Here is a 24,342-nt window from a genome sequence, read left to right on the forward strand (position 1 = left end):
TCTGTTTAATTTAAACCAGATCTCTTTGAGAAGAATGGACGCCTTCTTGAAATTCTTTGCTTAATTTCGACGTTAAGATCTAAAAAATTATATAACTAACACACGGATTTTGGTGGCTTAATCAGAATATTGTTACGTACGTATTACAAAATTACATAATACCACAGGTAACATATTTTAGTATAATGCTATCTGTGATAATACCTGAGCTTAGGTCCTGTCAAGAAAGCTATACGCAAATGCCAAGTAAAGCCCGCTTGTAATCTGACGTCACGAAATATAATTTCGCACCGTTACAACCACAAACCAAAGAGCTAAAGACCGGCAACAGGGGCAAAGATGAAAACCGAAGCACAAAGGGTGCCAAACCGGTAATGGGGGTGGGGATAAAGATGGAGGAGGGGGTGAAGATACACAAAGGGTGGGGGAGTGTAGACCGGAAATTTCGTAACGAGTTTCTTTGAGGATATCGGAAGAAGGTTTTGTTCTGGAGAAGTTAGGTAATTGATAATGTTGTGGGTTGTGTTGGATAGATTGCCTTGAAAGTTAAGATAAACGGAAGTTTGCTGTAGTTAATATAAATTTTATAATTATGTTTCGGTATTGTTAAAGAACGACTTATTTTTAAAGTTAATTTTATTTATATGTACTGGGTGGCTCGAATTCGACGCTCGTCATTGGGATTTCGGAAACCGTAAGAAATACAGGATCGGTTAAACAGAGGCAAAGTTGCGCAATTTGATGCTCAATAAAATGCCGTATTGCATTTTGAAAAATTCCGAATACTTCCGAATATATTCGAAAAAAACGGAATTTTCAATTTTGTTTTTTATTGTTTCCTGGCTTTATTTGTTAAGATAACTTAAAATGAAAAAAATTAAATATTGACTCTGACGTTTCGGCTTCTGGCGACCATCATCAACTTAATTTTTTTAAATACGGACCTGATTTTTCTTTCAAATGCCTTTATTGTCAAAAAATTTTACAATTTATAGACAAAGATAAACTAAATAAAAAAAAGTAAACAAACAAGGTACACAAACATGCAAACAAAAGATAATACAGAAGTCTTATTGTATAAAATAAATATTTATAAATGTTTACAATGTCAAAGAATAAAAAAAAATAAAAATAATATTCAAAACTATTTAGTTAGTTTAGTAAATATCACTGACCTCTAAATAAATTTATTTGGATGTCATTGGTAAATATAGCAATAGCAAACATTAGACCAGTGTTTACAAGATCAAATTCGATTATCAAAATATAATTTATTTAGGGCGTAGAAAGTCTTGTCTAGTAAATAAGAGTTCAATGCTTTGCGAAATGAAGAAAATGATGTTATGGATTTGATTTCAAATGGCAGATGACTGTGCTTTTTTTTCGATTTGTATAATATTGAACTTTTAACTAACTCTGAGCGTGGGGTAGGTAGATAAAACTCTTGCTCCGCGTTCCTGAGTGGATAAGTGTGAGATGGCCTTTCTTGAGAAGCTGATACATGCTTACGTATTAGGCAAACGGATTCAAATATAAATAAGGAAGGAAGAGTTAATATTTTTAATTTTTTAAAAAAGTCCTAGCAATGAGTTCTGCTGTTTAGTCCCAGTGAATATCGAACAGCTCTCTTCTGGAGCTTGAAAATGCGGTCAAATTGAGTCGCACAACACGTAGCCCAGAATGGAAGGGCATACCTGAGGTGCGACTCAAAAAGTGCATAATAAACAGTTCTAGCCACTGACAAGTTAAGCTCCTTAGAAACAGACCTTAATGCAAAATAGGCAGAACTCAATTTTTTCGACAAAGCTTCGATATGCATGTATCAGAGAATTGTCTACAACAAGCCCTAAGAATTCAATGGTGGTGTTGTTAAGTTCAAAAGGCTGCAGCGAGTTTCTATACGACAAAGCTTTAGTTTTAGAAATGTTGAGACTCAGGAGGTTCGAATCGCACCAAGATTTAATGGTGATTAAGTCACTTCATAGCATATATACACACAATTCCTCTGCAAAATCAAAACTGCTCATTGTTACTGATTGTTAAAGATCTGTTACTGCTGATTGGTGAATATCTATTTGCCGAAACTACACAATTTTATTTTGCTGAAAAATAAAATTCGCTCAGCTCAAATTCCAATTTATTTAACCGTTTTAATTGAATTTTTCAAACTTCATAACCACGAAAACATTTTCCTCTATTAAATTTCGCCGCGCTCACGTCAACCGACACAATTTTTCCGACCCGACGCAAAAGAAAATTGGAAAATTTTTACGCAAAATTGAGTTTTCAACTGCATTTCATTTTCAACTGCACGTCAAGTTGGCGAAGGTATTTCGCTGACTGTCAGAACAAACGGCATGTTAAAGAAGCAAACATTACATTTAGAAATTGATGTTTATAGCTACAGTCACAACCTCTAAATTAGTGCTTCGATTAGCTTAAAAGTTTGTTCCTTTAATTTCAATGTAAGCATTTAGAACGTCAAAATTAGTGGTAGTAAATCTCAATTATTACTAAAATCCTTGTCAGTGATAAATCTGTCTGTCATTTTATTTTTTTTTTCTATAGCAACTGTTAAAATTGTCTTATATCTATAATAGTAGATAAAATAGTACCAGGGACCGGAAAGTGAAATAGGAAAAGCGGTTCCACCCAAAGAATACACTTAGCTAGAAAAAGAATGGACTCTGCCATACTGAAAAATGGTCCTACAGAAGTGGCGCCATCTATTGAGCAGGGCTTGTTTTAAATGGAGCGAACCGCGGGCTTTTACTCTGAAAAATAATTAAATTTGATTATTAAATCTTATTTTTTACACAAATTCAACAATACTAATAACAGGTATCGTTGTGATGTGTAAAAAACAAGATTTAACAGTATAATTTATACAATTATTAAATATAATTAAAGCCAAACTTTTGTAAATATTATTTATTATTTAAATTTTTTATTTATAAGTCAAATATTTAAACATCGTGTATTATAATAACACAAGACCAACGTAATACGCCCAAAGTTTTGTAAATGGAGTAAATATAAATAGGTACTTAAATGATGGCAAAAATAAAAGACTTACATTATATTTTTAGAACCACAAACAAAAGGAATTGTCTAATAAAAACACATATAACAAATTATAGTTTGAAAATAAAAAAATTTTGATAATATTATGATTGGTGCTATGACGACAATATTTTTTGAGAATTTGACAATAGTATGACAATGGCAGTTGGAAACTATGGAAACTACAAAAAAAATCTGATTGAGCGCCATCTGGCAATAACTAGTAGCAACTTCTTAACCTAAAAATTAAATTGCACTACCACCTAGCGCCTGAGGCTGGAACTATTTTATTTGAAATTTCCGTGGAAACGGTGGAACCGCTTTTGCTATTTTACTTTCCCGCCCCTGAGTTCCACCATTTCCACGGAAATTTCAAATAAAATAGTTCCAGCCTCGGGCGCTAGGTGGTAGTGCAATTAATTTTTAAGTTAAGAAGTTGCTACTAGTTATTGCCAGATGGCGTTCAATCAGATTTTTTTTGTAGTTTCCATAGTTTCCAACGGCCATTGTCATACTATTGTCAAATTCTCAAAAAATATTGTCGTTATCATAGCTCTAATCATAATATTATCAAAAATGATATCAAAACGTTTTTCAAACTATAATTTGTTATATGTGTTTTAATTAGACAATTCCTTTTGTTTGTGGCCCTAAAAATATAATGTAATTCTTTTATATTTGCCATCATTTAAGTACCTATTTATATTTACTCCATTTACAAAACTTTGGGCGTATTACGTTGGTCTTGTTTTATTATAATAAACGATGTTTAAATATTTGACTTATAAATAAAAACTTTAAATAAATAATATTTACACATGTTTGGCTTTAATTTTATTTAATAATTGTATAAATTATACTGTTAAATCTTATTTTTTACACATCACAACGATACTTGTTATTAGTATTGTTGAATTTGTGTAAAAAATAAGATTTAATAATCAAATTTAATTATTTTAGAGCAAAATTCAATAAATACGCTCATTTAAAAGCCCGCGCCGATCCATTTAAAACAACCCTACTCTAGATGGCGCCTCTGCTGAGACTTCGGCTCCCAACATGGCAGAAATCATTCTTCTAGCTAGTATATTCTTTTGAATAGTATATGATCGAGAAAAAACGGCGTCCAGTTGGCTGGGGAAATGACGATCGATGACATTTCCATATAAATTCCATTTAAAATGGCGATCTGTTTCCCAGCCAACTGGACCATTTTTTTCGATCATATGACTCTTCTTCCTGAGGAGTAGGATTAAATGATACTTTAACAGCGAGTATAAGTTAAAAACTTTATTTCTTCTCGCACGTTTTTTAATTGCTTCCATTTTTGAAAATTTTTGTATTCCTTTTCATAAGTTATTCGGGATTTAAATGGAAGTAGTTTGGATATGGCGTTTGTCCCCTCAGCCTGAATATCTGTTGGTAATTTACTTATTTCGTTTTGAGCCATTTCCGGCTCCAATTCAATCAGCAATCGACACGAAAGAGAATAAAAAATATTGATTCAAAACTGACAACTAAAGAGACAGCTCTATTCATTTGTTAAATTACATAGAAACCAACGCCAACCCAGCACAATATTTTTTCTACTCGGAATAAATTCCTTGAAATAATAATTTCTGCATATTTTTTAAAACGTAACTCGCTATGGAAAAAATACTGTTTAATGATGTTAATGATTTTCTGCTACCAAAAATATAGTATCTCTCTAATTCATGTTGTACAAATTAGAAGTATCACCTGTTATTATTACTTATTGATCTCCTCTGCAGACCTAAGCGCGAAAATGGCAAAAGAACATTTTTGTATTCGCACTATCATAGTGCATTTACATTAGAAGAAAATTACAATTATTAATAATTTAGAAATGTAAAATTATACTTAATCCAGTAATATTACGATTTAAACCCAACAAAATTCAGAAAGTTTTGAAAATTGGTAGGTATGTTGGGGATAGCATGAGGATTACTAAACAGAAAAGTTCCCACCCCTAAATAGTGTGCGTCATCCCCCAGGACATCGTTTCTAATAAGACAGTCAAGCATGACTGTCCATGGCAATGATAATACATTGTAGAGCAACGCAGGCCTGCTCTTCTGCAGCTACATCTGTATTCGCACCCTAATTTGCATGAACATGAAATAAGCGTTAAAACAGATGCGGTGGCTGGCTCTTTGTTTGTCATTGTTGGGGTTAATATACCGCCAACATTTTTCCACCCCCAGATTCAGGTTCCAGGTTCGAGCATAACTCCTCTCCATGTTTGAATTTGGTGAAAAACCCGATACGAGTGTTGCCGAGCTGCAGCAGAAGTTGGTGGTAGTTTTGACAACATGACAATGTTGTTGGCTTTACCAACAAGTTTGTTGAAGTACATAAATCTATATTCATCTAGACTGCTTTCTACTGCGAGGTACAGTTGTATAAAGCTAAAATAAATTGCTCTCCTACGTTTGCAATTTCTTCATGAGTACATTTCTCATTATTGAAAGTTTGTACAATATGTTGTATACTCTGTTTTTTTTCGCAGGTAAGATTTCGACAGACGATGACAGAAAAAAAGCAGATGACGTCCCATACCAATCTATTTATTTTACTAAAAAAAGTTTCTAATAATTTTTAAGTTATCTATGGATGGGTTTAAATATAAATCCGTCATACGTTGTGTCTTGTTGTTTTTAACCAGTTTTATTGGTTTATTTAAAAAATGACAGATCGTATTTCAATTTTATTGGTTTGACGGAACGATGAACGATAAACGGACGCCGATGCGTATGAACTCGCCTTTAGATTTTTGTCATTTTTGACGCATGTCAAAGTCTTCCCAAATTATAGGTTATAATTTTGTGTCAACTTTTGTTAAATACCCTGCGTTTTGGAAGATGATGCATTTTGATTCGTATTATTACGTGTGTTTTGTGTCTTTTGAAGTCAAGTGGAGGAAAAATCGAGTGAAAATTAACTGTAGACCCAGAGCACAGTTTATGGTTAATACTCGCTACCCAGGCAGAAAGTCTTAAACACCAATGAAGTTGCCATCGTTAAAGTTTGTATACCATCTCGTCGTAGATAAGTGCATCTCGTATATGGTAGAAGGATCAAACTAAACACATACTAAAAACTGGAGTAACTGTAAAATCTCGACATCACACGATAGGTAAATAATGGATTTTAGTACTGCAGAAAAATAATGTCAAAAGGTACTGGTTTAAAAAAATTAAGATTAAAGTTAATTAATCAACCTTTAAAGTATAAAATTTGGTAGGTGTTATTATTAATAAAATAGTTTGTTTTATTTACCTATGTTGTTTTATTTATTCCTGTGGAATATTACAAATTTGTATTTGTACATAAGTTATATTGATAAATATAATCATAAATGCGGGTAGTTTCATAGAGCTTGAAAGTAAAAAATAGTTCTTTTTTATATTTTTTTGGTGTGTAGTGTCATGTTCTTGTTTGTTTTGTATTAACACATACCGGTTTTATTAAATAAAATAACTCGATTACATTTTTTCAGTTTTATACAGTTTTTTTCACAATATTTTCAAGTAATCACTTGTCATCTTGTCAATCAAATTTTTAATATTTCCTGCTATGCGTTCCAGTTGTATCAACTTATTTCTTTGTAAAATAAAATAAACTACTTTGAAATTAAAATGACAGACACATCTATCACTGTCAAGGATCTTCTCGTTGGACAGACTATATATCACTTCTTTTAGCGAATACATTGTTTGCATTAAACTTTCCTTTGGAGAAAAAGCCGAGGTTGTATCACAACCGCTAATGGCGTGTACAAATAATATAGCGTTTTTGCAATTTTTTAGAAAAATTGCGGATTGTAAATCTTGAGAACTGTAAATCCTTTTGCAAGTATTACCCTGGTTTTTTTTTTAAAATTTGATATCTTTGTCAGAGGGAGATAGTGCAATAAGAAGAACTAGCAGATCACTATCTTGCCCTACTATAACAGTTGTATCGCAATAATTAGATTTTTCTATAGCAGTTTGAATTATTAATAAATCGGCGTCATCTGCAGCAACAAATACTTCTATACCTTCTAACAGCTAAAGCACTTTTTTAACTCCAGGCTAGAATGAACGGTGCAAATACTTCTTTGAAGTAGTGTTGAGTCAACTCGAGCATCATTGCCATTCATTTTCATTGTATTGCTCAAACTAGATATCGGTTTTACACGATTTGCAAGAGGCACTTTTAAACTTTTAAAAAAAAATCCCATCTTTAACATTTGATAATTAGTTGATTAAGCCTGCAGGGGATACCACTTAAAAAAACGCATCAAATACTTTACTCCTAGGGTGATGTGGAAATAAGTACAAATCACCCTTTTTACAGGGGTAACACTTATATTTGCGCCCTATTTGCCACTTTATTATTAACTTTAGAAAAAAACTGTAATTACCTTTTTGATAGAGAATTTTATGAACAACAATTCTCTATATAGGTATTTTTGTCGAGAATTGCACCGTTGCCAAGATTATCTAAAAAAACTCAAAATGGGGGTAGAAACGATGTCTTGGGGCATGACGCACACTATTTAGGAGTGGGAACTTTTTGGTTTATTAATTCATATGATGTCCTGATTATTTCCACCAATTTTGAAAACTTTATGAATTTTGTCGGATATATCCCAATTTGAGGCATAATATTACTGAACTAACTGAAATAATTCCTATTAGCCCTCTCTAAAGTATTCAATTTCATGCCCTTTATCAGCGGAGACTATACGTTTAATCCTTTGTAACCTAGTAAAGTTATAACGTGTGGGCTGGAATTTAGACGCATAGTCCTGAGTTGTTTCTGAGTTTCCCGTCTCGTTTAATGCACCAAGTAATACAGTAATACACCGCCAGCGGTCCTAGAGACTGTGTAATGAATTCGGGAACAGTGTAATTTATAACTTAATACGCTGCAGTAATACAGCATAAATTCTATAGAAGCAGCGGGCCATGCATTTCTAATTTCGCCGAATATGATTTTGGTGTGGCGCAAATTGGGAGAGCTTGTTACAGCGAAAGCCTTGTAACAAGGTTTCTAATGAACATTTATTTATTTATTTTAATTAAATGCCGGTTATGAAGCGCATCACATAAAAATAACTAAACAAAGTTGATTATTTTCTGAAAATGTGGAAGGTATTCAAGATATACTATACCGGGTGTTGCATCGTCGGACGGGACATAGAAAATCCCATGTAAATTTTAATGGGGTCAATTATTGGCTTCCCTAATTATTTTAGAGACTAATTCTATTTAGGTTTATTGAAGAGCACTAAAACCCACATTCAAAAGAATAACTTTAGATATTTTTGATTAGCTCGTTTACGAGTTATCGCCGATTTCTTTTTAAACATTTCTCCTTTCTTATGGCCCTGCATTTACTTATGAGCACCAGTCAAGGTAAAAGATAACTGTCAAATGAAGTTATCATTTCAGAAAACTCATTCCTACATCGGAAATCTTAAAGATGTATTTATAAATACAAATTAATATGAATTAAAGTAAAATAAAGTAATCAATTACAAGGTTAATTATAGTATTATTACAATATTCAATAACTTATTAATTTAGGTACTATTAAATTGTTAGAACTTTAGAATTTAAGAAGATGTTCAAATATTCCTCCATCGACTGCTAGACAATAACCCAGGCGATCATAAAATTTTCTTCTTACATTCGCTAGTTGGTAAACTGAAATTCTATTGCATTCGGCAGAAATAGCATTATTTAACTCGTCTAGATTTGGTTTTTTTTTGTCCTTGTATATCCTGTTTTTTAAATGGCCCCAGAGTAAGAAATCATTTGGCGAAATATCAGGAGACCTTGCTGGCCAATTTACTGTATGATTTAGGCCAATAACGTTTCCGTTAAAACTATTGTCTAAATATTCCCGAACAGCCAGGGTACTATGTGCCGGGCAGCCATCCATTTGGTACCAAACTTCCTGATTTTCCCTAGCGGCATCATGTAAAGCAGGTAAAATATGATTTTCGAGTAGTTCCAAATAATATTCTGCATTTAAATTTCGCGTAAGAAATAATGGCCCGATAATATTGTGTCCGAATATCCCTGCCCAAACATTTACTTTCTGTGGATATTGCGTCCTTGTTTCGACAAAGTGCAATACTTTGCCTAGTTATAGACCACGACTATACAGCTACGTCAGTGGTCACGGGACGCGAGAACGAGGTCATATAAAGTGGCAGTAAAAGGACAAAGGATTTGACAAGGAATAAAGCTACTAGTTTCCTTATACTATGCTTTGACCAACTTCGAATAAGATGAGCCTTAAAATAAATGGTGTAAAAAGAAAAAAACAAACTTAAGTTTTAACGCATACACAAAAGCGTTTTGAAATTTGTTGACAAAACATATCTCACTAATATTATTAAAAATTAACTATACTAACTGTTTTTTTATTGTTTTTATTAGTGATTGGTACGTGCGTCTTCGCCTACGGTCGTCGAGTAGGCGAACTTTGCCGAAGAGATTCCGACTGCGAATCAGGATTGGTTTGCGCTGAGTCCGACTCTGGACCGAACGCCAGAGTTTGTAGGTGAGTTTCCAACGAATAACTATAACAAATATATGTCTTGCACCCTGTAGAAGTTCAAATATTTTCTTGAAATATATCCTAACACATACTTTAAGTTGGTACTTTTACAAAATTGATAAGTTTTTTATTATAAGAGTTACAGATGCCCGACACACTGTTGCCGGTCCCGTATAAAGCATTATTAACGATTTTGAACAGTGGCAACCCCTATTTGCGGCAACTTTTTTATAGACACCCTTATAACTTCATGCACAGAATAAACATAACTTTAATTTAACATATAAATGATCAAAAAATGTAATGAACGTAATGTCGCCTTCAAAATCAATTATTATTATTATTTCTTTTCCTTTCTTTTGAATTTCAACATTTCATGTCGGGCGATATATACGCAGAGAAAGAATTCACTTCATCCTGTGAAGGAAGGAACTTACGAACTAGATGGCAGGTTTGTAAAATTACGGCCTTTTGCATGGGATAACGTGGGCCTTTTGGTAGTTCGAATTTAGCCAAGATAGGCGAAAGATTGGTGGTACAAATTCCTTCGGTGGAGATTATACGGGGCACAATACTAACTTTGTTTAGGTTCCAAATGCGTTTTACCTCTACCGGGTGCAAACTTGCGGTTCGTAACGAAAGTTTGACTCGAGATACCAAGTATGTGGTATCAAATTATTCGTAAAAAATGCTTTTTCCAAATATGTTAATGAGCCACCCTCGTTCCATTTGAAAAAATTGAGATATGATTAAAAATACGATTTAAGCATTTTCCAACTGGCCAGGACAAGACACTAAAAACATTAGACGATCAAATCTATTTTTCCAAGTTTCCTTGAGTAAGAATTAGTGTTTATAACATAGCCATGACACTCTAGATTGAATTTTAAAATACGATTTTTTATCAAGCGAGAATGTCAAAAGTTGACATATGATAAGTTATTCTATTCAGAATGTAATTTTCTATCGAATAAAGTAAAAACATACCGAGGATGCCATTTAAAAATTAAAAATTGTAATCATTTCCGATGAAACACGAAGTGACCAAAAACAATTGAATACGTCAATAAATCCTAATTTATATCGTATACTAACATACCAAATTTCATATTTTTATCTGGAAAAATAAAAAAAGTTATAGGGGTGAGCCACTTTTGAGACGCACCCGGTATAGCTAGGTTAGTATACTTTCTTACATTTCTCTTGTTCTGTTTTGAATATATTGTGCGTGAGTGGAATTCCGATGTCAATAATCCATGCTACTAATACATAGGAAAATATATTTTTTTTTAAATATGTACATAGAATTACAAATTTTACATCACATTTCATGCTACCATTCCGAACTATACAGGGTTGTTCACCACATAGACAAGGAGTATTGTAGCTAAACGATTAGATTTTTACAAATTGTAAGTTTTGGGTTCGTTGAAGGACTATTCGAGCTACAATTTAAAAATATTTTTACAAGATACAGAGTGTCCCAAATAAATAAAAAATATCAAAGTTGTATTTTTTTAAATGGAACACCCTGTATATTATTACATTTTTAGTTTCTACGATTAGAATAAAGGTAATTTTGATTAAGGTTTATCACACTTAAACCTTACCGTTTTTGAAATATTTTGGTTTTTGTCAAAATACAGTAATAATTTTAATGCTTCATTTCTCTAAGCGTATTTAAGTTTTTAAAACCAAATATTGTACTCAAGTATTTATATTTACTGAATTTTGTCTTGCAATAATAAAAATTATACTACCTTATACAGAGTGTCTAAAAATTTATTTTAAATAATTACTAGCTTTAAACGGCAATAACTTGCTTAATTTAAATGGAACACCCTATATATTTCATAAGAATCAGATGCATAATTTAATTGTCTATCAAATTGTATTGCACCATTTTTACCTATCTCTTCAAGTTTCCATAGAAAATGCATTTTGTTTTAATTTAGAACTCATTTATCAATATACCCATGGAATACTGACATTTTAGCTTATTTTTAAAGATGTATCAAATTTTTAAAGAGTACTGATATTAATATTGTCGATATAATTCGGTTATTTCATTAAAAAATAAAAAAAAACTGTTTAAATATTTGTTAAAGAGGACCAATTAATATGATTCCAGTATTCAAACTACATTAATTGACTGTTTGCGTTGATTAATAATAATTGCTCCAAATACTAAAAAACTGAATTTTGTATGTGTATTAGACACTATGGTAAAAAGTAACACCTTAAAAATGATATTTTATTTTTTCACAAATGCTTATTCATAACAACAGAGACGTTCATTTTCATAACTTATTATTATAATCATTTCTGATTCAAATTCACGTTTATTCAGAATAATTTATTAACGAACACAATTAAGTATGTAATTAATCAGTATTTGGGCGGAAATAATGGTGGTATATTTAATTAATGGTATACTCTTTTATAAAGATTTAAATAGTTTTCTTCTTGCATACAAATGGGCTGGTAATATTATCGTTTTGCTAAAAACGATAATATTACTAGCCTGTACGTTTTGTACATATGTTGCTTTAAAAACAATCTAAAATGTCAATATTCCATGGGTATATTGATAAATGAGGTCTAAATTATAAGAAAATGCATTTTCTACGGAAACTTGAAGGGATAGGTAAGAAATGGTATAATACAATTTGATAGACAATTAAATTGTGCATCTGATTCTCCTAAAATATACAGGGCGTTCTATTTAAATTAAACAAGTTATTGCCGTTTAAAGCTGGAAATTATTTAAAATAAATTTTTAGACACTCTGTATGAGGTAGTATTATTTTTATTATTGCAACGTATTAACTGATCAATAAATAAACTTCAGTAAATATTTAGTATTAAAAACTTTGATACCCTTGGAGAAATGAAGCCTTAAAATTTTTGTTGCAATTTCACAAAATTGAAAATATTTCAAAAACGGTAAGGTTTAAGTGTAATAAACCTTAATCAAATTTACCTTTATTTTAATCGTATAAACTAAAAATGTAATAATATACAGGGTGTTCCATTTAAAAAAATACAACTTTGATATTTTTTATTTATTTGGGACACTCTGTGTCTGGTAAAAATATTTTTAAATTGTAGCTCTAATAGTCCTTCAACGAACCCACAACTTACAATTTGTAAAAATCTAATCGTTTAGCTACAATACTCCGAGTGGTATGTGGTGAACAACCCTGTATTATTCAGTAATCTCGCAGCGCACGGTTTCACCAACATTAAATTTAAAATTTAAAAAACTAATACAGTCCTGACTAAAATAATTTCACAGTTTCTGCCTAAATTAGCAATTCAACCCTAACATAAAATGTGTCTGGTTATTTTTTTGTTTCTGTCTCAATTGCCTACGAAATTTGATTTTTTTTTTTGTAAAAATCCTCATTTTAATTTAATAAACTATTAATTAAACTGGAGTTAAGCCAGGTCTACACATAACGTTTTACTTGTCAGGTAAACACGGATTTAAAACTCCTGAAAATCTTACCTGTCATTTTATTAATTATACCATTGTGTTTTGTGAAGCTGAAAAGAAAATGAAATTTACTACAAAAATTTAGTCATGGTTTAAATTTCGTTTTTAAACACTCAAAACTAATTATGATAATAGTATCATTAAATATCTCTAAACAATTTTGTAAAATTACATTATTTTGTGAAACTATGCCAAAATGTTAGATTTTCAAGTAAAGTAGCTTATTAAAAATGCTGCAATATGGCCATATTATTTTTTGTGAATTTTCTATGTGAATGTAAGCAAAAGGATAGTTTTGGTCGGTCTTCCTTCTTGTTATAAGTTTAGCTTCCTTCCAAACAAATGGGAACTTGAATTCATAAACCATTTGATTGTATACAGAGAGTTCATACTCAGGGTTTAGTTCTCCTATCATTTTTAATATTATGGTCTTCCTTCTTAATTCAGTTCAAGTAAACATACATGCAAGCCTCAACTACATGTAAGACTGGCAGGTAAAAACGTTATGTGTAAATGTAACTTTATCCGTCACATAATGAAAATTGATTTTAAATCTATACTAATATATAAAATCCTTAAGTGACTGACATACTGATTAATCACGATCCTGCTCAAACCACTCAACGTAAGAAGCTCAATTTTGGCATACAGGTTGATTCTAGGGTGTAGAGGTTCGATAAGAAGGGATATTTCGAAATTCCAGTTCCAAGAGGGTGAAACCACCCCTCAAATATTACCATATTTTTTATTTAAAAAACGGTCAAGTTTCCGAAAAAACGCTTAAACACGTATATTTTATTTTGTTTTTTTACATATTTTAAGATTTTTTAAAAACGTATACAGGGTGTTTCGAAAAATCTGGTCATTGATTAATCACGATCCTAGTTAAAGCGCTTGACGTAAAAAGCTGATTTTTGGAAAACAGATTGACTTTAGGGTGTAGAGATTCGATAAGAAGGGATTTTTCGAAACTCGAATTCTAAGGGGGTGAAACTATCCCTCAAATATTAAAATATTTTTTATATATAAACCGGTATAAAAACCGCTTAAACTGCTTGACGTAAAAAGCTTATTTTTGGCAAACGGATTTTTCGAAAGTCAAATTCCAACGAGATGAAACTACCCCGCAAATATTACCAAGTAATATAATAATATCGCCATATTGTTTTTCCCATGCTGACATAAATGTGAGAAAATTTTATCCAGTTTGTATGTTAATGGAAATTCTTGCTTTGCTTTATCATCACCATTACAAATGATTAATTCGACGCGAACGAAGTCGCTGGTACACGCTATATTAGATAAAAAACAACTTAATTTGTTTATTTTAATAAAAAAATGTGTTATATCTTTCAGACCACCGGTACACCAAGACAAACAGTATTCTGAGCCCTGTCACATGTCAAGTGAATGCGACATTTCTAGAGGATTGTGCTGTCAATTGCAGAGACGTCACAGACAAGCTCCAAGAAAGGTATTATTGATAAAAAAGCATTATTACCTACATAGGGTATTTGTTTTTATCGCTTATAAAAAAAACGCCACATCGCATAGTTTTTGAGAAAAAAAAATTTAACACTATTTTTCCAGAGGAGACTTAATTTAATTTAGAGGGAGTTGCAATATACCGTGGTCATAAAAGAACTACTTATGTTTTGAATCAAAATACAAAAGCGCTTCGTTGGTCCGTTAGAGGGCATCAATCAAAAATAAACACCAAGGTTAATTAATTTAAAATTTAATTATTTTTTAAGCTTTTTATGAAGCTTATTGTCAAAAAATATAATCTGTGATACAAAAACATTTTTTTTGGAAGTCAGTTTCGGAAAAATATTTTTTTCCTCAATAAGTATGCGCGGTGGCGTTTTTTTTATAAGAGACAAAAATGAAGTAAATACTAGAGGATCATTTTAAGAGAAAATAAAAGAAAAAATTGGCGCCGGGAGGCACGTATAGCCGCCCATACAAAATATGTTAATAAAAAGTTTATAGGCAGCTCTTTTAGTTTCAAAGTACAGGAATTTTTCCAATATTTTTTATCTCAAAAACTGCGACTTTGACTGATTTTGATGTTATTACAAATTTTGTTGCAAATAGTATTCCTAATCTTAAATTGGAAACCGCGTTTCGCTAGCTACTGTAATTTTGGAGTTACGATTTTTTAAAATTTTTAACCCCCTCCCATACCCCCTTACCAACCCCCCACCCCCACCTGAAACTAATGGCCAGATTCCCGGGTGCCACGGTATTTTTGTGCCAAATTTGATTAAAATCGGTTTAGCGGTTTTTGAGTTATCGTGTTACAGACGGACAGACCGACAGACAGACAGACACCATGAAAATATTTTGTATTTAGGTCATTTATGGCCCAAATAACTCATTTTGATGCAAAATTCGGCAATCCCGCTCAAAAAAAATGTACCCACCCATACCCACCCAACTTTTTTCTCTTTTTAATACATTTGATTTGCCATTAAGCTGTCTACATCACTGTCTTACACGTTAAAATCCAACCCGCAGAGTTGGCCTGTCCCGAACTGTATATATTATAGTTTAATATTAAAAAAACTTTTTGTTGCCGATCTTAATAGCCTACCATACCTGTTGGTATGGTCTTATAATACTAATTTGACCCACCCTGTACAGAGGTAAATTATGTTCAATGAACTTATTTTTATTCCAAAAATACGTAGTAATTCTATGTCCATGAAAAATAGGGACACCTTGTATATTATCAAAAAACTTAAAATCTATTTCCCAAGTAATAGAAAACTGTACTATATACATCATATACATCAAAACTGTTCAGGTAAATAAGACATAAAAATAGAAATTCAATTTAAAATCGCATTTTAAATCTTGTTTCTTCCGAATAAACATGGTAGACATAGTGTTTATTTTCCCAGTCGGCCATTGTTGCTGGGAAATTGAATTTTTTATATTACCTTTCCCGGGTGCCATACAATTGAATTTAAGGAAAATGTTACTGAATAGGCAAATCAGAACTTATGCGGCGAGATGAAAATTGCTTTTATATTTTCATGTATTTTCACTTTTGATATTAGAAAATTGTTTTCTTTATAAAGTCACCGGCAAAAAAAAACGGCCACTAAAAACTAGACCCAAGTTTAAAGTTGGATTTCTCGCTAACCACTCATTAGATTTTAATGATTTTTTTTTAAATTGTAAACTAATTCCTTTTTAACGGATGCTACGTCAGAAAATTTTATTCCGAATTTATTTTGAGCATATACAGGGCACAACAATAAGACGAAGTTTTTTGCCCGAATTTTGTAACACCCTGTAGGGTGCAGAAGCGGTAGTAGCTATTGCTAAATTAAATCACATTGTAGTCTCATCTTTTGTGAGCATTTTGTTTTTTTAATCACCGAGATTTAAAGAACATTTAGCTCAGATAAGATATGGTAGACCGGATAAATCTTGCGTTGCCGAACATATTGTTGATAAAGAACATTGTATAGATCTTAATAATTTAAAATTAATTAAACAAGTCTCAAATTACAGGCAATTAGATGCATATGAAAGCATCAGAATTAATAAATGTAAAGATAGTATGAACAGAGTCAACGGTCCAGTTCCTTCAAGTTCTTTGTTCCTGCTACTCTAGTGGCGGAAATCTAACTGTCACGCTCAGTGGGCTCTGACTCGGTTGGCTAGATTTTGCCACGCCCACTCGGTGCCCACTGAGCGAGTATATAAACGCTCAACTTTTAGATTGTACTTTAGTTTATAATCATCTGCTGATGATGCTAACATGGTTAGCGAAACGCGCGTCCAGTGTAAAAGTGTTTTGGTGTATTGTGGTGATTTAGTGTTTTTATTTTGCTATATTAGTCCCTTAAAATTTCTTTACCTTTTTTTAATTTTCATGTTTTAGTTAGTTTACGTCTACGTTCTGATGTTTGATTTGATTTTAAAGCTTTTTTCGAGGCGTTTGTTTTAAAGCAGCGTATCTCCAATATAAACAGAGATAATGTCGTGATAAAAAAAACAAAATGCTCACAAAAGATGAGGCTGCAATGTGATTTGATTTAGCAATAGCCACTACAGCTGGGTTACAAAGTTTAGGCAAAAAACTTCGTCTTATTGTTGTGCCCTGTATATGCCCAAAATAAATTCGGAATAAGAATTGCTGACGTAGTATCCGTTAAGAAGGAATTAATTTACAATTAAAAAAAATATTTATTATCGAGGCGACCCGAGACGTGACATAATCCATAAGGATATTTCAAGATTTTTTATTTTTTCTTTTCCTTATAAACTTAGCAAAATTAATATTTTGCTTTATTCACAACAAAGTTACAGGGTGGTCAAAAGTGCCACTAATACCGGCTGCGACTCAAAAGTGGCTCAACCCCTATAACTCTTTTATTTTTTCAGTTAAAAAAACGGGATGTGGTATTTAGTTAGTATATGACATCAATTAAGATTGATTGACGTATTCAATTGTTTTCGGTCACTTCCTGTTTCACCGGAAATGACTACAAATTTTGATTTTTAAATGGCACCCTCAGTATTTTGAAAAGAGAGAGAGAGAGAGTAAATAAGAGCACTGGCCAAGTAAATAACGGCCAAAATTATCATCGATTTTCATTCCCCAGCCGTCTTTTACTCGATTTTTTTCTATCATATGGTATTATTATGAATTATGGCGTGTTATAGTCTTGTTATAGCCCTTATTTTATTTCAGTTTTTTCTGGGTTTAACGTTACGTTATCTATAAATCGCTTTCTGCGTCGGCATATCTTGCCCGCCCCGTTCGCAATATCATATTTTATTTTCGTCCCAGGCAATTTACCGCGAAATATGAATCTTTTTATCACCCACGTAACAATGCGAGCGTAGTTATAGCCCTTAGGGTTATCTTTCGCCAGGGCAGGATTCTGATATTTTCCTTTCTTAATCCTAGCGAAAATAATTTCGGTTCGTGTTTAAAATAATCGAGATTATGAAGAAATAATGAAAAATTTGAAGCAGTTAAGGTTAAACTTAAATAATTTATGTCTTACCTTTTAGATTAAATTTACAAGAAGAAACCCCCAGAAAAGATACAGTGGTTAAGCTGAAAATTTAAGCGAAACAATATATTTTTTAAAATTTTCAAATTAAAATAACCGGGTTATTTTGGATTTATTTGAAAAAAAGTAAAGAGATTTTTAAAAATATATATATTTATAAATAATAATTTTATATTTTATTTTTTTGATTATTTTTATTTTTTTTTAATCGACATCTACCAACTTTGAAAATGTTTGCAAATATTATTTAAGACTCACCCTGTATAGATTTAGGGGAGATTTTAATTAAAATACAAACATGCTGACACAAACCATATTTAAAGGTTTTATATTGAAGCTCTGGAGCTGGTAATTCATATTTCATATTATTCTCATGTTAGTACTGGATACAATGACTAAAGAATACAAGGACATATAACACCCGAGACCAAATTGTTACTATGGCTCCAAACAGTGCCGTGGCCATATATTTTTCTTAACTTAGCTGCTTGAAGGGATATTTATAATTTGATAATTGCTTTGACTACGCCTATGGTGTAGGCGGTGGTATCATACTAATTAATTACGAAAAAAACGTATTAAAATATTAACAAAAGGTACAAAACTAGTATCGACGTATAGCACATATCCAGTACATACAGGGTGGCCCAAAAGGGCTTTATATTCTCTATATTTCCCCGCTTTGTTTTTAAAAATCGGTCGAGTCATTTTGAAAATATGAAGGATTGAAATTTGAAAAGTATTTTTTGCAAAAAAAAACGCATAAATTGAATTAATTAAAAAAAAACTTACCTAATTAATGAAGCAAATGCTGAAAATGTTGCCCGTCAACCTCCATACAGTAATACAAATTATTTTCAAACCGTTCTCGAACATTCTGAACAATTGGCGGGGTCACTTCGCGACAAACATCAATAATTCGTCTTCGAAGGTCTTCTAAAGCCGGGTCCACATATGTAGCACTCTATTGTATCAGGATCATGTATCACGTATCAAGAGCTTGTATCGTAAGTATGGACGTTTATTTGGGCTGTGTCGAGTGAATATGCATATCGTGCCAAAGTAAGCGTCCATACTTATAAAATTCATATGTATCACCGTATAAGCGTGCGTATCAGTATATGTGGACGGTACAACAAATCACCTTGTATCGTCGTATCATATTCATCAATTCTTGTCAGCGAACCCTCGATGTCCCTTTGATGATCGGAGAAAAACCGCCTCAAGACGGGTCACGGCGTATCAAGTCAATTATATCGTTATACTGTATGAAAACACGTCCAAATGACAGATCGTAATACGTGTATCCGATACGCAGTGTTAAGATACGCGCCAAAATTCGGATTGGCATGTATCAGATACGGTATCACAAAGGTGTACCATATGATCGCGTTAATTCGGCGTCCAAACTAGTCATCATGATATATGTTGGTGCAACGCGACGGAGATATGATACACCAAGATGCTACATATGTGGACCCGGCTTAATGAGACGGGTGGAGTGCTATACACTTTACTTTTTATGTGACCCCATAGAAAAAAGTCTAAAGGAGTCAAGTCGGGTGACCGGAAAGGCCACTCAACTGCACCCCTTCGTCCTATCCACCGACCGGGAAAGTTATTGTTTAAATAATTATGCACATTTTGCTTCAACGTATCCAGGATTGTTCTCTATGATGTCAGTTAGGGCTGAGTCGATGGTATTTTCTAGTAAATCCAAGTACATATCACCTGTTAGATTTCCAGGAAGAAAAAAAGGAGCTACAATAGAATTTCCAAAAATACCAGCCCACACGTTCAATTTCTGAGGGTTTTGGGTGTGCACCTCGTGAAAAACCCTGGGGTTGTCCTGAGCCCAGTATCGACAGTTGTGCCGATTAACTACACCGTTCAAAAAGAAAGTACACTCATCCGAAAAACACACATTAAATAGGAAATTATTATCATTCGCCACTCGTTCACTCATAATTTCACAAAATTGCAAACGACGATCAAAATCGTCTTCGTTGAGTTCTTGTACCAACTGAATTTTGTACGGGTGGAACTTGTGTTTTTTAATATCCTTTGGACACTTGTACGATTCACGCCGGTCTCATTGGCTAATTTTCTTGTACTCAGCGTACTATCCATGGCAACTTCGCCCAATACGAATACCTCCATAGCTTCATTTACTACAGGATTTTCCCTCTGCCTCTTTTTATTCATAACGGAACCAGTTTCGCGAAATTTTGCTACTAACTCGCGAACAATTTTGCCATGAAGGTGTTTGTCAGGATGGCGTTCATTGAATATCTGCGCAGCCCGATTGCCACAGTCATTATTTTTAAAATAAAGTTCGATTATTTCCACTCTTTCTGCAAGTGAGTACACCATAATTGTTAAAAAGTTTAACGATATTGAAAAGAACTTCAACCGCTTCAACGCCCAAGTCACAGAACAGCTATCTAGCAACTACCGCACCTGATCGTTCAACCTTCTGGCAAGGGAAAAAATACGTAAACATCTAGAAATAATAAGAAAAAACTGCAAATTGGTCGAAGGAATTTATCCTTATCTGATAAATGTTTAAATAAAATTTTCAAATTTCAATCCTTCATATTTTCTCAATGGCTCGACCGATTTTCAAAAACGAAGCGGGAAAGTATAGAGAATAAAAAACCCTTTTCATTGCGGTACCACTTGACCCCCCTTCCCATTTGAAAAAAATTGGGGGATGACACCCCCGCTTAGAGGGTTGAAGATTTTGCAATCATTTTTGGGGCAAAAGTTGTCCCCCTCACAAACAAAATTGACGTGTTTTTGAATTGTGTGAAAAAAAAATTACCCTGGCCGTTATGCCTTGCGGAACGTTTTCGATGGGCCACCCTGTATAGTATCAGAAAAATAATTACCAAATTCAATAAGAAATAAGAAAACGCTAAAAAGGTGCAGCGGACTGTTTATTTACTTATAAAACGCAACTCCTGGCTCTTACTTATGGTTGCGGCTTTTACACTTGAAAGCTGAACACATCATCATTTTAATAAAGTTTATACAAAGTTCACTACACACAACAAATTATTAAAAATCGCTAAAATTGTCGCTTCTTGACGAGGTGGTGACTCATCCGTAGGCTCCAAAATGATGGCGTCTAACGTAACAAATTCTGCTGCAGCCCGTATATCGTTAGATGTCCTTGGATTCTTTAGTCATTGACTGGATATTTTGTTTTCAGGTTTGCTCCTATTTCAAGGACCCCCTCGTATGCATAGGCCCCGTTGCCACAGATCAGATCAAGAACGAAGTGGAACACACCGCTGGCGAGAAGAGAATCACCGGCCTGGGCGCATTCAAACGCCCAATGATGCACTAAATTACTTAAATTATTATTCATCCTTTCAAGGAAGATCATCAAATTTAAACAATCCTTTCCTGTGAACTATTTTTGCCAACTATCGAGAAGCTCCAACACTAAAATATCTCCATATTAATATATAACTGATATAATATAGAGTCTTGGCTTTAAAGAACTTCAGTCGAAACAGTATGTATATGACAATTGACTAAAGTTTGAACGATATATCAACCAATTCTAGACTATTAATACATTATGGAATTATAAAATGTACTGAAACTATCGTTTTTGTACATTTTACTAACTTATATTTAAAAAATAGAGTTGGATAAGGGATAAAAATTATATTAGAACTATCTAGAATAAATGTATACAAGTTTTTAATATAAATAATTATTGTAACAATGAATAAACAACTACACTGATCATATTCATGCTGTACAAGTCTATATGTTGTTACATAAATATATTGTATAAGATTATTTTTATAATATTTAAACACAGTATTTATAAGATTTAAAGACAGTTACATATCAGTTAAATACTATTCCATTACAAAAAATATTTTTCTGCTAAATATTTAGATATAGGTACATGTGTGGGCTTCTCTTTTGTTGGCAATATATCTATTGATATTTCCCATCAAATCGTCTGTTATATTTTTCATTATTACACTGAGACGATGTGAATACAATTTCATAATTTCCCTCTATCATCTTTGTCGTTTTCTTCGAATAATTCTATCTGTATGTAAATGTATTTAAAGAAAAAAAAGACCATTTTAATGGCTGAGGCAACATAATAGATCTTAACTAATTTTAAAAAATTTAAACTACTCGTAGGTTAAGAAATGTGAGTTAACTTCGATAATTGACTTGGCCTAGATTAGAAATTATTGAAAAAATGATTCGTGTGACGTAGAAAATTATGGTATTTCCGTCAATTTGAGGAAGAATATCGTCCACCATCAGATTTTTCTGTGATTCGTCGATATAAAGACATGGTACAAAAAATAAATCGTTGGATTTGAACGTACAATGATACTGAAGGCAGAAAAATCAAATCAAACTTGTTAGAAATGGATAGAGGGTAGAGTCATGGTAGAGTTAGATCAATCTACTACGATTACTTACTATTATTTTCTCAAAAAATCTATGAAAAAGGGCAAGAAAAGCGTATTTTTCTAAAAAGAAAAGCGCCAAGTGTTCTAAACTAAATGAATTAGTCGATAAATATGATTAAGAAGCGCTTTCCTCTTTTAGCTGATGATATTTAAAGAGTGACAAGTCGTTTTCGATTAAAATTAATACATATCATATGATACATATCATTATTACTGTAACTTGTACTGTATAATCTAAATTATATTGATGTTATATTATTGTAAACAGTTATTTCGAATAAATGTCTACAGCAAATAATATCACGAGAGTGTTTCAATCCTTCAAAATCCTTTTCTATACACAGGCACAAATTACCTATAACAGATGCGAAAGAAAGCGACTGCATCGGAAACCGCTCGGCAAACCCGACACGCCTATTGAGTGGTGTAAATACACCAGTCGTTTAGTCCGGAAGCCTATGCTGTGTCGTATTCGCTTGCTGGAATGACATAGTGCGTGGTTATATGTTTCTTTTTAAAAACGCGTGTAGGGTTTTTGTTGAACTTTTTAACTGTTATTTCTAAGTTTTTGTATTTGTATATCTTATTTAAAATGGGATGCAAATGTGTTTATTTATAAGGAAAAAAAAGATATTTATAGTATAAAAAATTAATTTATTTAACAAAATTTAATTTAAAATGTGACAAAATAGTTACCTTTCTATTCGGACTTTTTTCGACTATATAAATCTATATTTGTAAACTTTAATACATCAAATATTTTCAATCTAATAAATCATTTAATGATGTAAATAAGAGGAAATTTCTCACATGGGTGGTCAAATTTTATAGTTTTCATTATATCAAACAGCCTCTGAGAAATGTTTTCAACTCAAAATGCCTTTAATTATGTTTGACTACATCATTAAAAAGGGTCTTCAAATACATCAATGTGATATTTCCGAATCTCTGGATAACTCGAAATTATTTACCCATTTAAAAGCCTTTGATCATGAAAGTGGAAAAATTTGTTCATTTTATTTACAGGCTGGAAAAATTATTTATATTAAATTTTGATGAGTTTTGCACTGAAGAAAACATTCAGAAGCTGTTTGATATTATGAAAACTATAGAATTTGACCAACCATGTGAGAAATTTCCTCTTATTTACATCATTAAATTATTTATTAGATTGAAAATATTTTATGCATTAAAGTTTACTAAAAATAAAGATTTATATAGTCGAAAAAAGTCCGATAGAACCAATAGAAATGTAACTATTTTGTCACATCTTTAATTAAATTTTGTTAAATAAATTAATTTTTTATACTATAAATATCTTTTTTCTTTCCTAATCTCCTACGAGCTGATATAATATGACGAGCAATCTATTAAATTACTGTGAGATTATACAAAAAAGTCCACAGACTTCGAGACATAGGAAAATCAAGTCCATTTAGCGTGTGTCCCTTTGAATAAGAAGACTAAGGAAGGAGCATATAAAAAATCTTAGGTACACCGCGATGGGCCTCAAATATGGCCGACTTAAATTCCGGTTTATCAGTGTCGTTCTAATTTTATTTAAAAAATGTAAAACTATGATGTAGGGTAGACGTGGGGTAGAATCTAGAGAGCTTATATGGTGGCTTTTCCGCCCACCATGCATGAATACATGGATAGCATTATGCTTCTTCCTTAGTCTTCTTATTCAAAGTCAAAAACTGAGATC

General features: G+C 32.3%; 1 protein-coding gene across 1 annotated transcript in view; it reads left to right on the forward strand.

Annotated features, from left to right (window-relative positions):
* LOC115884912 (ITG-like peptide) overlaps positions 1-22,932 on the forward strand; it is a 51,462-nt gene extending 28,530 nt beyond the window's left edge. Inside the window, exons 4-6 of the mRNA XM_030903638.1 lie at positions 9,519-9,642; positions 14,495-14,612; positions 21,392-22,932. Coding sequence (XP_030759498.1) covers positions 9,519-9,642; positions 14,495-14,612; positions 21,392-21,529 — 380 coding nt within the window. The 3' untranslated portion in view covers positions 21,530-22,932. The remainder of the gene's footprint in view (positions 1-9,518; positions 9,643-14,494; positions 14,613-21,391) is intronic.
* The last annotated feature ends 1,410 nt before the right edge of the window (positions 22,933-24,342 follow it).

Source organism: Sitophilus oryzae, unplaced genomic scaffold (genome assembly GCF_002938485.1).
Source record: "Sitophilus oryzae breed Bouriz unplaced genomic scaffold, Soryzae_2.0 scaffold_358_pilon_pilon, whole genome shotgun sequence".
Lineage (NCBI taxonomy): Eukaryota > Metazoa > Arthropoda > Insecta > Coleoptera > Curculionidae > Sitophilus > Sitophilus oryzae.